The sequence below is a fragment of the Oncorhynchus gorbuscha genome, linkage group LG15, assembly GCF_021184085.1.
Source record: "Oncorhynchus gorbuscha isolate QuinsamMale2020 ecotype Even-year linkage group LG15, OgorEven_v1.0, whole genome shotgun sequence".
Taxonomy (NCBI): domain Eukaryota; kingdom Metazoa; phylum Chordata; class Actinopteri; order Salmoniformes; family Salmonidae; genus Oncorhynchus; species Oncorhynchus gorbuscha.
In genome coordinates this window covers 57,921,986-57,937,153 of record NC_060187.1, presented here as the reverse complement: position 1 = coordinate 57,937,153, position 15,168 = coordinate 57,921,986, and the positions used below count along the sequence as shown (strand labels likewise).

General features: G+C 41.5%; 1 protein-coding gene across 1 annotated transcript; it reads right to left on the bottom strand.

Annotated features, from left to right (window-relative positions):
- Positions 1 to 655: 655 nt before the first annotated feature.
- LOC123997789 lies at positions 656 to 13,316 on the bottom strand. Its single transcript, XM_046302343.1, has 8 exons — positions 13,183 to 13,316; positions 11,202 to 11,312; positions 10,918 to 11,005; positions 10,561 to 10,727; positions 7,324 to 7,444; positions 6,745 to 6,892; positions 5,703 to 5,942; positions 656 to 2,683 (listed from the first exon to the last, which is right to left on the bottom strand). The coding sequence occupies exons 2-8, from the start codon at positions 11,274 to 11,276 to the stop codon at positions 2,626 to 2,628; spliced, it is 897 nt and encodes a 298-aa protein (XP_046158299.1). The 5' UTR covers positions 11,277 to 11,312; positions 13,183 to 13,316; the 3' UTR covers positions 656 to 2,625.
- Between the last annotated feature and the right edge of the window lie 1,852 nt (positions 13,317 to 15,168).

The following is a 15,168-nucleotide window of genomic DNA, read 5'->3' as shown; positions in this document are numbered from 1 at the left end:
GTCTGTGGTCGCATCTCCTGTTGTTCCCCTCTACTGACTAGAGGATTTCAGTTATTCCTGTTTGGACATTACCAGTGAAAGAATTCAGGATTAATCGTTTTTTGTTAAGACTGGAATAAACTCTGTTTCTGTTAAGTCGCTTTTGGGTCCTCATTCACCTGCATAACAGTTATAATCTCCGCTTGTTAGTAACGATTACAAAGAAATTTGATACTTTTAATTGTAGGAATCACATTCGTTTTGAAGTTATTGGCGGTCACAGAAAGACAGATTAACATCTGGATTTTGTTTTTTAGCGTAGATCTGTGAATACAGTGACGCAGAAGGGCAAAAAAGACTCTGAAGGTGCACTTAGAACAGCTAAGTGTGGTCTGATGCCATCATTAAATAACAATTGTTTTTAAGAGCAGGTTTGGAAATTATGGTTTTGGGAAACAGCTCGTAGATTTAACGATGCTCCTACGGAGGTTCTAAAGATGAACAGATAAGTACTGATAAGGTACGGTGTGACTCATAAAGATAGTTCATAAATAGTTGCACAACCAAGTTGCAGGAAATGAGGATAACTATTTTTCATAACGATGCTCTGCTTGAGGAAATGGGTAGGATTTATTTCGCTATGATCAATCATTCATCCAAATACAACCCAAGATTGGAGTAATTTGTACACACTATGCACAGTTAGAAAAATATATATATTTTACCCTTATTTTACCAGGTTCTCGTTTGCAGCAACAACCTGGGGAAGAGTTGCAGGGAAGATGGGTTGAATGAGTTAATTGGAAGCTGGGTATGAATAGATGGAGCATTATGCATAGTATACCACATAACTTAGTTCTGAGACACTTCTTTATAGTCCCATGTTTAAACACTTAATAATAATAATAATATATGCCATTTAGCAGACGCTTTTATCCAAAGCGACTTACAGCCATGTGTGCATACATTCTATGTATGGGTGGTCCCGGGGATCGAACCCACTACCCTGGCATTACAAGCGCCATGCTCTACCAACTGAGCTACAGAAGGACCACACTTCATGGGAACTCTGTTTGGAGATCCCTATTATCAAACATTTGTACAATAACCAATAATCCAGTAATAACAACAGCTTGATGAAACTCATCTTGGTCATTCAATAAGTCCTCACATTGACATCAGCATTAAAGGGATAGTTCACGAAAATAAACTAAAACTTCAACAAAAAAGTAAATTATCCCTTTAAGGAGAGTGCTTGGATTTCTCCAGAATCTATGTATGTTATGACACCTCATGAGTGTGAGCTTTTATTTTGAAGTCCTGAATTAGAAATGCAAATCACATGATACAGCAGTTTTGACAGTATCATAAATCATGATTTTTAATATAAGAGTATAAATCTCTCATTGTACAGCATTCACAGGTCAACTGATACCCATTATGTCTGGCGAAAACCAAACAATGCATTCCACAGGAAGAACCTTATACTAACGGTCAAGCGTGGTGGTGCTTGTGCTGGTTTGCTGCCTCTTTGCTGCCTCAGGACCTGGACGACTTGCCTTAATAGAAGGAACCATGAATGCTGCTCTGTATCAAAGAATTCTATAGGTAAATGTCAGTCCATCCGTCTGTGAGCTGAAGCTGAAGTGCAGCTGGGTCAAGCAGCAAGACAATGATCCAAAACACACAATCAAGTAAGTCAACATGAAAATGGCTAAAAAAGCAACACATTTGACATTTTGGAATGGCCTAGTCGAAGTCCAGACCTAATCCCAATTGAGACGTTGTGATAGGACTTGAAATGAGCAGTTAATGCTTGAAAACCCCCAAATTTCGCTGAGTTAAAGCAGTTCTGCAGACAAGAGTGGGCCAAAATTCCTCCACAGCAATGTGAGAGACTGATCAACAACCACAGGAAGCATTTGGTCGCAGTCATTGCAGCTAAAGGTGGCACAACCAGTTATTGAGTGAAATTACTTTTTCACACAGGGGAATTGGGTGTTCCCTAATTACTCAAATAAGTATACCTTTTTTTCTGTTGTTTGTAAACTCAGGTTCCCTTTAACATGAGCTTTTGGTTGAAGATCTGATAATATGCAAAAACAGATCAAATCAGAAAGGGGGCAAAGACTTTTTCACAGCACTGTATGTTCTAGTAGTCATGGAGAGACTCTAAATGTGCATTGCATATCCATAATACCACATGTTTCTATCGGCCATGTCATGAACAAGATGTACTGTATAGTGTACTTTAATCGAAATGCATAATAAGCTATTACTATTTGAGGCTACAAGAGTGTTATATTATTTCTGAACACAAAGAAAACGGTGTTAGTGCTCATCCCACATATACCATTGTATACATGTACAGTATATACCCACTGTATATAGTATATCTTATTATTTTGTTCTCTTTTTCTTGAGCCAATGTTGGTCTTTAATACAGAGCCAATATTGACAATTCTATGATCTTTGAAGCATGTTGTCTTCACTATCATTCTACAATGTAGAAAATAGTAAAAATAAATAAACACTTGAATGAGTAGGTGTCCTAAAACTTTCTTTCAGAGACCATTCGTGATTGATGCCAAAGAGTTCAAATGATTCATCCAGATGTGACCCTCCACCATAGAGACTGTGATGTCATCACTCCCAGGCCATCAACAGCTTGGTGAATGGCACAAAGGCACCGTGGCCAGCCTCGCTGCAAGGGAAGGGAAACAGACAGTCACCACATGGCAGTTAGATTTCGGTACCTTGGAATAAAAACTAGGCAGACCATTGGGTAATACAACACAGTGTTATAAAAATATCCCTACAAAATATCACTTTCCCGATAAAGAAAATAAATACACTACATGACCAAAACTATGTGGACACCTGCTCATTGAACATCTCATTCCTAAATCATGGGCATTAGTATGGAGTGGTCCCCCCATGTGCTGCTATAACAGCCTCCACTCTTCTGGGAAGGCTTTTCATGTTGGAACATTGCTATAGGGACTTGCTTCCATTCAGCCATGAGCATTAGTGAGGTTGGGCACTGATGTTGGGTGATTAGGCCTGGCTCGCAATCGGCATTCCAATTCATCTCAAAGGTGTTCGATGGGGTTGAGGTCAGGGCTCTGTGCAGGCCAGTCAAGTTCTTCCACACAGATCTCAACAAACCATTTATGTATGGATCTCGATTTTTGCACAGGGGCATTGTCATGCTGAAACAAGAAAGGGCCTTCCCCAAACTGTTGCCACAAACTACAGAATAGTTTAGAATGTCATTGTATGATGTAGCGTTATGTTTTCCATTCACTGGAACTAAAGTGCCTAGACCGAGCCATTAAAAACAGCCCCAGACCATTATTCCTCCTCCAACAAACTTTACATTTGGCACTATGCATAGCGGCAGGTAGCGTTGTTCTGGAATCCACCAGTGTGATCAATCACTCCAGAGAATGCATTTCCACTACTACAGAGTCCAATGGCAGCGAGCTTTACACCACTCCAGCCGATGCTTGGTATTGCGCAGTTCCCAATGAACAGTTGCTTCCAATGGCAGTTTGGAACTCTGTAGTGAGTATTGCATCCGAAGACAGGCGATTCTTAGACGTTACGTGCTTCAGCACTCGGCGGTCCCGTTCTGTGAGCTTGTGTGGGTTACCACTTGGCGGCTGAGCCGTTGTTGCTCCCTAGACGTTTCCACCAGGGAAGCTTTAGCAGGGCAGAAATTTGACGAACTGTCTTGTTGGAAGGTGGCATCCAACATTGCCACGTTGAAAGTCACTAAGCTCTTCAGTAAGACCATTCCACTGCCAATGTTTGTCTATGGAGATTGCATTGCTGTGTGCTCACTTTTATTTTCCTCTCAGTGGTTGAAATTGCTGAATCCACTAATTTGAAGGGCTGTCCACATACGTTTGCATATATAGTGTACTTTTATCAAAATGCATAATAAGCCATTACTATTTGATGCTACAAGACTGTTATTGTATTTCAGAACACAAAGAAAACAGTGTTAGTGCTCATCCCACATATACCATTGTATGCATGTACAGTGTATATACTACTGTCAATAGCATTTCATATCATTTCGTTCCCTCTTTTGACAAACACGTGCTACTCATGTTTGATTTCAGGTTGATATTTGCATGTTAAGTCAACCAATGACAATGTCAGCAGCACAAGTTGAAGTGTGTCTTGAGCACGGAACCATATTTGCTATATATATTTTTTTTAAACAAAATACAAACAAGTCGATAATGACAGTGACAAGACAACCATAAAAATGAAGGACGATGTACAATACATGACGATACTCAAACCGACAAACACACATGATACAACACATTTGGACAAGACAGTTATCAGCAATGCCATGGTGTAGTAGCCTAATACAAAAATAAACAAGGAAAAAAATGTGTTTTCTTACACTATTGCATATGGATCATTTGACCCTTATGGTAGCATATGTTCATTTTAATGTATATTGTTCAATAACAATGTTGTGGACATTCTCAAATAAATATTGCCAGGCTACCCAAATAATATAATATTGCAGACACATTTATCCAAAGCAACTTACAGACATGTGTGCATTCATTTTATGTGTGGGTGGCCCCCGGGAATTGCTAATTAATTGTTTAAACAGGTTGGGTGTTAGAGATGTAGAACTTTGTGTTTTGAATATTAATATTTTACCTAGCAGAAGTATTGTGTCATTAATTGAGGGGATATGGACATTGAGGTCACCCAAGATGATGAGTTGGGGGTTAATACGTAGTTTGATGGAGTGATGGGAAAGCCAGCTTTGAACCTGTAGCCAAAACAGATGCATTATGTCCTCCTCCTCTTCATTACAGAGCCTTCATTTAGAGTCTTGCTCAATACACCAAATGGACAGCATTTTCTTTGTTGACAGCTAAAAAGAATAACACACAGCAGAGCGAGAGAGAAAATATCCGCACATATGTGATGTTGTACACAATTTTCGGGGACCACTTTTTGCTTGTGGGCACTACTTTCAGAACTACTGGCTAAAAATAATTCAAAAGTACCAGAGAATCCCTAACTGAAAGGCTCTTGAGTATCTATTGGTGTTTTGTATGTGACATTAAGGACTTGCTTCCATGGTATTGGGTTTTCAAAGACATCTTCCCAATACATTTGACATTTGTTTGGAATTGCAGATAGGTGATGGAAATTCAAAATGAGTTGATTTTAGATTTTTGTGTCCATTTTTAGTTTTTTATAGTAGGATTGCGTACAGTTAAATTATGCCTTACTTTCTTCATCTTAGCCTTAAGGGGATATAGGAGACATATACATGTGATTTGTACAAACATCCCCATAGGCTCTAAACACTGTTCCAAAATCAAACAACTTTCCATCTTTCCACGTCCACAATGTCATTTATAAAATAAATATATTTTTCAGTAACCAATTGTTTCAAGTTCATTATTGTTACTTGTGTGTGTGAGGGGCCTGGAGGCCCTACTACTGTAAGCAACAGGATTCAGTGGATAACCTATTTAAAGTAAATAAACCCTTCAGTTATAACTAAAAGCACTGTTGAACCTTTTCCTGTCACCTCTAAAGAAGAGATATATTTATACTCCACAGTAGAACTCTAGCAATTCTACCCATGTAAAAATGCAAGGATGAAACATCCCTTACTCACAGAATAACCAATTTAAGACTACAAATTCATAGTAAATAAAGAGAGCACTTACCACTCAAAGTAGCACTGTCCCCTATGTGTGCCATCTTGCTGCCCGTGTTCTAGTGATTCCAGCTCCACTCCCATATGGAAGTCTGGCTCCCCGTCCAGGTGGCCCAGGTAACGAATCGTGCCTGTGCTGATCCGTCCCGAGGGCAGCAGGACTCGAACCCGGTGTCCCGTCTGCAGGTCTAGGGGGGAGTGAGGCACAAAGACCCGGTGTGGACCGATGTAGCTCCTCCAGGAGCTCCCACTGGTGGGATGGAAGGTTTGCTCTTTTTAGATGGCTTTAAAATGAATAGGATTTCAAGGGACATTACTCTCTAAAATCAAAGTTTTCAGATCAGACCTGGGTTCAAATACTATTTAGGGTTTTTTCAATTACTTTCAAAGACATTTTTCTTTTGAATAATATACAGGCAGTGTATTTTCAAATACAAATATTTAAATACTCGATGCATTTGAACCCAGGTCCGTTTGGTCCTAGGGGTGTTTGAAATTATGTATTTGGAAACAAATATTAGAGAATTGTTTGAAATTGTAGGCTATTTATAGGATTATTTAAAAAATAATACTTTCAAATACTTCAAAATGGTTGATTTTAGACACATTATTTTAAAATACTCAAATAAATAAAATAAATATTTAAATTACAAATAGTTAACCACGCATGTATTTTAACCCAGTTCTGTTTGGCTATGTTTACACAGGCAGCCCAATTCTGATCTTTGTTTCACTAATTTGTCTTTTTATCTATCAGATCAGTTCTGAAAAAGATCTCATGTGATTGGTCAAAAAACCCATTAGTGGAAAAAATATCAGAATTGGGCTGCCTGTGTAGACACAGCCTTACAGACCTCAAAAGTAGTCATTGTTTGTGTAGATACAGCTACATGCCTCAACTCCAAATTAATGGAAAAGGTAAGCACTGCAAATCTGGAAAGTACATGCTGCATTCCATGGACCAATTTTAGGTCTGAAAACAAGTGCTAAACATTTTTAAGTGTAATGGCCTTTTGACACAGCTGGGAGCAGGTGAAGAGAAATGTCTCTACCTGGTGGCTGTAGACAGAGCAGAAATGGGTCTGGAGCCAAATGCTGAGTTCAATGAGACCTGGCTGCCAGACAAGCTGCTTTGGCATGTGTCGCCTGTTGACGACATCACCTCAGACCCTCTGCTTTGGTTGGAATGGTTCAAGCTGCCTGTTATTTTAAGTAATGGATAAGATTATTATTTCCTATTCAAAACACAGATATTAAAGGGAGATTACACTTCAGAATAAACATTTGTCCGATGTTTTCAGACCTCAAAACTAGTCCAATGGTAAGATGAATACATGTTCCAAGACTTTGAGTGTGAAGATCTAGGTATATGCCTTAACCACAAATGAATGGAAAAGATAAGCACCAAATAAAATCTGGAAAGAGGAAAATGCTTATCTTTTCCATTAATTTGGGATTAAAGCATATAGCTTGATCTACGCAACAAATGGCCTGTGACGTGGACCTATCTGAACATTAGTCTACTTTTGAGGTATGGAAACATCTGACTAACTTTTATGCTGGAGGCAATGTCCCTTTAAATCCCATATGATGAATACAGCAAATCAAGTACTGTTGATCATGTGATTTACTTGAGCTGTCCTGGTCCTTTCCATTGTAAGGATGTCTGTTCTTCACCTCTGAATCGCCAAGATCCTCGAAGCTGCCCGCCTGAAGTAGACTTCCAGACCTGGCTACAGTCTCAGAGATCAGCTGATGAAAATAAAACAAAGTTGTCATCAAGTTATTATTATGACTAAATGATGAAACGCACACACACATACTCATACAGGCGCGCAAAAACACACACATAGACACACGTTACGTTACGTTAGTCCATCGTATCCGAATTTGACTTCCACTTCTGAGTTAACGGTGAATTCTTTGGTGACTATAGAGTCCAATCCGAGACCCACAAACTTTATTGCAGGTGGGGAATATGCAGTCTGTTTGGCATATGTTTGGCATATGCAGGCATGGTAGTATGTCTCCTGAGCTGTTTTTGCTGGTTCTTTGTGCTCCTCTCCTCCCACCTCTGTACACCGCTCTGGCAGAGCTGCCACCAGGTGAAACGTCAGCAGCAGCATCCTCCAGGTCTGTGGATTTGATGTTGCACTTCTTCAGCAACATTTTCAGCTGGTCCTGATGGGGCTTCATCTGCTCCCACTGCAGACCGCCGGTCAATATGTAGCTGGCCATACAGGATCTTCCGCTGCAAGTGCTCCTGAGACATTCTAATGACATGCCCAAGCCAGCGCAGTTGTTGTTGGGTGACCATGGCCTCCATACTCTTGCAGTTGGTCTCAGCAAGTATTTCTGTACGGGGGGGAAAACGTCGCACCAGGTGATTCTCATGATGCGCTGCAGGCATCTTATGTGAAATCGCTCAAGCTGCTTGTGGTGGCGACTGTAAGTGACCAAGGATTCACAGCTGTAAAGAAGTGTGGTGATGCAGACGGCTTGATAGACGGCAACTTTGATGTGGAGATGGAGACCCCTGTTTTGGAAGACCCTGCGTCTGAGTTTCCCGAAGCCAGATGATGCTTGCTTGATCCTGTTTTGAATTTTGAGGTCGATGCTGCTGTCCTTCATGAGGATGCTGCCCTGGTATTTAAAGGACGCATGGTGGGTGGAGAGCTGGATCTCCACTGGAAGACCACCTCTATCTTAGTGGTGTTGATAGACAGTCCCATCCTGCTATAGACCCTCACAGCCACTACAAGGACGGACTGGAGGTCTTCTGGAGTGTGGGCCACAAGAGCACCATCATTAACATACTGCAGCTCAAGAACCTGCTCCATCAAAACCTTGGTGGTTGCTTGGAGCCTCCTGATGTTTATGATGTTATGTTGAGCCTCCAATATTTATGCTGCAGTTGTTTATGTGTCGGGGGGCTAGGGTCAGTCTGTTATATCTGGAGTATTTCTCCTGTCTTATCCGGTGTCCTGTGTGAATGTAAGTATGCTCTCTCTAATTCTCTCTTTCTTTCTCTCTCTCTGAGGACCTGAGCCCTAGGACCATGCCTCAGGACTACCTGGCCTGATGAGTCCTTGCTGTCCCCAGTCCACCTGGCCTCCAGTTTCAACTGTTCTGCCTGCGGCTATGGAAACCTGACCTTTTCACCGGACATGCTACCATTCCCAGACCTGCTGTTTTCAACTCTCTAGAGACAGCAGGAGCAGTAGAGATACTCTGAATGATCGGCCATGAAAAGCCAACTGACATTTACTCCTAAGGTGCTGACCTGTTGCACCCTCGACAACCACTGTGATTATTATTATTTGACCCTGCTGGTCATCTATGAACATTTGAACATCTTGGCCATGTTCTGTTATAATCTCCACCCGGCACAGCCAGAAGAGGACTGGCCGCCCCTCATAGTCTGGTTCCTCTCTAGATTTCTTCCTAGGTTCTGGCCTTTCTAGGGAGTTTTTCCTAGCCACTATGCTTCTACACCTGCAATACTTGCTGTTTGGGTTTTAGGCTGGGTTTCTGTACAGCACTTTGAGATATCAGCTGATGTAAGAAAGGCTTTATAAATACATTTGATTTGATTTGATGTTGAATAGATTTCCATCCAGCCTGAAGTCCACAGCAACCGCGCTGCTGTCCTCAAACTCCTTGTGGAGAAGCTGGGTGACACATAGGAGGAAGATGTTAAAGAGTACAGGTGCCAGCACACACCCATGCCTCACACCGATGCTTACTCAAAAGGGCACTGACTCCTGCCCTCCTATGGCAACCTAAGACATCATCCTATCATGGAACTGGCAAAGGATGTTGACAAATTTGTCTGGACAGCCAAATTTGAGTAGAATGCCCCATAGTAGTTCCCTGCTCACAGTGTCGAAGGCCTTGAAGAGGTCGACAAGGGCCATGAAAAGGTCCTGATGTTTTTCACGGCACTTCTCCTGGAGTTGCCGTGCGGTGAATATCATGTCGACCGTACTCCTGTTCTTTCTGATGCCGCATTGTGATTCTGGCAACAGTTCCTCTGTGATGTTGTTCATCAGCCTGTGCAGCATCACCTTGGCCAGGATCATGCCGGTAAAAGCCAGAAGGGATATCCCTCGGCTGTTGCTGCAGATGAACTTGTCACCCTTGTTCTTATAGATGGTGACAATGTTTGCATCCCACCACTGTTGGGGGACAATCTCCACGTCCCAACCTCAGTGATGTACTGGTGGAGCGTTCTGGTGCAGAGTAACCACCCTTCTTAAGTAGCTCTGCTGGGATTCTGTCAGTGACAGGAGCCTTGTTGTTCTTGAGGGAACGGAGAGCTAATAACACCTTTTGGATGGTTGGTGATTGGTTGACGTATTGAATGAGTGGACGGACAGGCAGTTCTCCCAGGATGGAGTGGTCTGTAGGAGATCATCGGGATCTGGTTTTGGTCCTTCAAGAGAGTCAGACCATCAGCTGTTTCAGGGGGGTGATGGAGCGACTTTGAGGGACATAGAGATAGCTTTAGGTGAGAAATTGTGCATGTTGTTTTGCTTGCGGAGGGTAGCACATGTGGGGCTGTTGAGAGTAGCCCTGTGTGCTCTGTGCATAATGTCCAGTAAGGTTGATGTGGTCTCAGAGTTCTCACCGAACCAGTCCTGATGGTTTCCTACCTCTGTAGCCAATGGCGTGGGCTGCTGCCTGATAGAACACTGAGCTAATAGATGCCCACTTCTGGTCCCTGGGTCCTCTGCGCTCAGAAGAGGCTCAGTCTCCCTCAGCCTTTCAGCGATAGAGCGACAGAACTCTTCCCTTACTGTAGCTTTCTCAAGCTTGGTACACACATACACACACACACACACACACACACACACACACAGACACACCTGATAACGGAGGTCCTGTTGTTTCCTCTGCGTTTCCACAAACTTCCTCTCCCATGTAGCCCTCTCAAAGGTAATCTGGGTCTTGAGGGCCTGGATCTCCTTCTCAGCTTTGGACAGTCTCCTCTGCATGGCACTGCTACAATGACTTCCTGGTATTTCCGCAGAGGCTGAAAATCCATCATCCAACACATACAGAGACCAGAATTAGAGCATGCTATTCTATTATATTCTACAACACACATAGATGAGATAATTAGAGTAATCCTTTAGAACACCAATCCTATGCCAGTCTGTAATCACAGTAGTCTACATTTTGTTCTGTTTTCATTGTTTACTGAGGACAACCCTCATCGTTACCTGTTTTTTGTTTCATGTGATGGTTGTGATCCTTTCCTGTTCTGTGAGGTTCATTGGGCATGTATTTGATTGAGTAGTATGGGCTCACCTGCATCAAAAATCAATGACAGTCAAACAGTATTTCAAGAGCACGAGGGTTGTCAAAGATATAATTGTCAGATAGGACACATAGCCCATGATCCTAGATCAGTTTGTGCTGTATAGTTAACTCCTATGGTCATTGTCATTCTTGGCTAAGAGTTGCACAAACAGATCTGTGACCAGGCTATAGGACACACACTCACCCAGAAGAACCTGCAGGTACATAGCAGACCCTTGAATGTCCATGCAAACGCACTCCACAGGACATGCATCACCATGCTGTTGTAGTATCACCTCACATTCTCCTATCCTGCCTGAGAAAAAAAAGCTGTTGTTGAGGTGTGCCCTATAGGACATTATTTTACTGTGTCACTCAAACCTTTTTGTGTGTCTCTATCTCTATTGTGGGTTCCATAAGTACATAAATGTTAATATACTGACTGGTTTATGCTATAGAGTGGACAGTGTTGTCCCCAGTGATACCAGTTTGATTATTTAATGGTTCATGTTTGAGATTTCAACCCAGCATTTAGAATGTGAGGCTCCGAGACTTATGATACATGTAATGTCGTTCGTCTGTTCTATGAAGAGAGTCAGACCGAAGTGCAGCGTGTAGGTTACTCATGACTTTAATGAAGATAATCGCGGTACATGAAATAACTGAATAAATACAAAAACAACAAACGTAACGTGAAACTTATTACAGCCTATCTGGTGACTACAACACTAAGACAGGAACAAACACCCTAATCATACACAATACAACGAAACACAACATATAAACCCATGTCAGGCTTACCCAAACAAACCAAAAACACTGTGACAATACAGCAGTACTATTTAATAATAGAAGTTCTCTATTAAGTTGTTGGTGACATGTGTGCACGGCGTGTACATAATTCCATGAAATATAAAATCAAGCCTGGTCCCTGATCTGTTTGGGCTGTCTTACTAAGTCCTACTGCCTTTTTTGTGTAATGACGATATAAACAGCACAAACAGATCTGGGACCAGGCTATATGCTATCGACACTGCATCCACAATTCTACCACCTCCATTCGGATGATGTCTCTGTAATGCAGCTAATTCTGTCACGCCCTGGTCGAAGTATTTTGTGTTTATCTTCATGTATTGGGTCAGGCCAGGGTGTGGCATGGGGTTTTTGTATTGTGGTGTGTTTTGTCTTGGGGTTTTGGTGTGTATGTATTGGGATTGTAGCTAGTGGGGTGATCTAGCAAGGTCTATGGCTGTCTGGAGTGGTTCTCAATCAGAGGCAGGTGTTTATCGTTGTCTCTGATTGGGAACCATATTTAGGCAGCCATATTCTTTGAGTTTGTCGTGGGTGATTGTCCTTAGTGTCCTTGTTCCTGTCTGTGTTAGTTTTCCCTAGTATAGGCTGTTTTCGGTTTTCGTTACGTTCTTTGTTTTGTAGTGTTTGTGTTTTAGATTCGTGTTACGTTTTTTTGTTCATTAAACATGGATCGCAATCCACACGCTGCAGTTTGGTCCGACTCTCCTTCACCACACCTAGAAAACCGTTACAAATTCTGGAGATTCATTCACTGAGAGCTTCAACAAACCATTACAAACAAACATGTAATAGCACGAGCAAACATGTAATAGCACGGGCAAACATGTAATAGCACGAGCAAACATGTAATAGCACGAGCAAACATGTAATAGCACGAGCAAACATGTAATAGCACGTGCAAACATGTAATAGCACGTGCAAACATGTAATAGCACGAGCAAACATGTAATAGCACGAGCAAACATGTAATAGCACGAGCAAACATGTAATAGCACGTGCAAACATGTAATAGCACGAGCAAACATGTAATAGCACGAGCAAACATGTAATAGCACGAGCAAACATGTAATAGCACGAGCAAACATGTAATAGCACGAGCAAACATGTAATAGCACGAGCAAACATGTAATAGCACGAGCAAACATGTAATAGCACGAGCAAACATGTAATAGCACGAGCAAACATGTAATAGCACGAGCAAACATGTAATAGCACGAGCAAACATGTAATAGCACGAGCAAACATGTAATAGCACGAGCAAACCTTTAATAGCACGAGCAAACATGTAATAGCACGAGCAAACCTTTAATAGCACGAGCAAACATGTAATAGCGCTACCTTCTATACAGACAGATAGGAGGCTAAATACAGACCTTTCCCAACAGCCAGAAGGTGAAGAGAATCAGAATGTCAGAATGAAAATAGCTCTGCTCTTTTCAGGTCAATGCCGTCACACTCCATGGTGAATGCTAGAACACCATGTAGTACCCACTGACCTGTTGCTGTGTCCAGTGCTGTGAGAGCAGTGTTGCTCATGAGTAAATCTTATCTAATCTTCTTAGTCATGCTGTGTCCCGGGCCATGTTCTTCCAGACAGCAGCTTAATTTTGCCTCCCGAGCCTCCTCATAAAAACACAGTAAGGTGGATGGTGTTAATTGATGCAGTTTAATGCTGGCCACTGTCAATTCCAATCATTTTACAAACTTCTGTAGGCCTATCTGTCACGCCTTGGTCATTGTATTTTGTGTTTTTGTTATATGTTTGGGTAGGCCAGGGTGTGACATGGGTTTATATGTTGTTTTCGTATTGGGATTTGTATTATTTGGGATCGCGGCTGATTAGGGGTGTTGTTAGGCTTGGCTGCCTGAGGCGATTCTCAATCAGAGTCAGGTGCTTATCGTTGTCTCTGATTGGGAACCGTATTTAGGCAGCCTGAGTTTCGCTTTGTATTTCGTGGGTGATTGTTCCTGTCTCTGTGTTGTAGTCACCAGATAGGCTGTAATTAGTTTCACGTTCCGTTCTGTTGTTTTTGTATTTAGTATTCAGATATTTCATGTACCGCGTTTTCTTTCATTAAAGTCATGAGTAACCAACACGCTGCATTTCGGTCCGACTCTCTTTCTTCAACAGACGAACGCCGTTACACTATCTTGATGAGCCGGAGGAAAATTAAGTGTCTTCCTTTCAATGGCATATTCGAGTAGACAGTTGTCACACCCTGACCATAGTTTGCTTTGTGTGTTTCTATGTTTTGTTTGGTCAGGGTGTGATCTGAGTGGGCATTCTGTTACATGTCTAGTTTGTCTATTTCTATGTTTGGCCTGATATGGTTCTCAATCAGAGGCAGGTGTTAGTCATTGTCTCTGATTGGGAACCATATTTAGGTAGCCTGTTTGGTGTTGGGTTTTGGGGGTGATTGTTCCTGTCTCTGTGTTTGCACCAGATAGGGCTGTTTTGGTTTTTCACATTTCTTGGTCTTGTTAGTCTGTTCATGTATAGTTTCTTTATTAAAGAACCATGAATAATAACCATGCTGCGTTTTGGTCCGCCTCTCCTTCGACACAAGAAAACCGTTACAACAGTCCTGAATTGTATCTACTGGCTGATATTTTCTGTAATATTTGATAGTCATGCACAACACACTATTATATAGGGTTATATCATATTTATGGTATCAATATTCAGACAGCCAAGACATGCTTAGGTTGTCCTAATATGGACACCGTACAAAATAATGACCCAAAGGACAACGGCATGTGTTTGCTTTAAACACGGACATCCTGTCACTTTCAAACACAGCCCTTTGTTTGCATATAATTTTGCATTGATGGTCTTTGTTTATGCAATAAATAAATGAATGGTCATGGCTCTGAAAGGCCATGCAAAACAAGCTGTTTTCTTTGATTCAACATATTGGCATTTTGCTTACCTTGTGCAGGATATATCTGTTTTCCATCCTAATTTGTTTGCTTCTGAAGAGTGAATGTCATATTGTGGCACTTTTACATGAGCGATTATACCCAATCATAATCAAAAATATTACAATATACACTTTATAGTTTCGGCAACATTCCCATTTTCACTTGACTTTGCAATATGTTTGAATCTCAGGTCGATGGTCACATTTTCTATCTGTCAAGGAGAAATTAAAGTGATAGGAATTCTGATATAATGTTCTTCATCCCTGCTATCTGCATGTGTGATCTTTTGTATGTTTTTACACTTCCTCTGTATGTACAACACCACTTACACATACAGTATTTACAATACAGTACATTTCATAGGCACATGATACTGTATACACTGCTGATTTGAATGGCTACTGTGTAACATTAGAAAATAAAATATACTGTATACT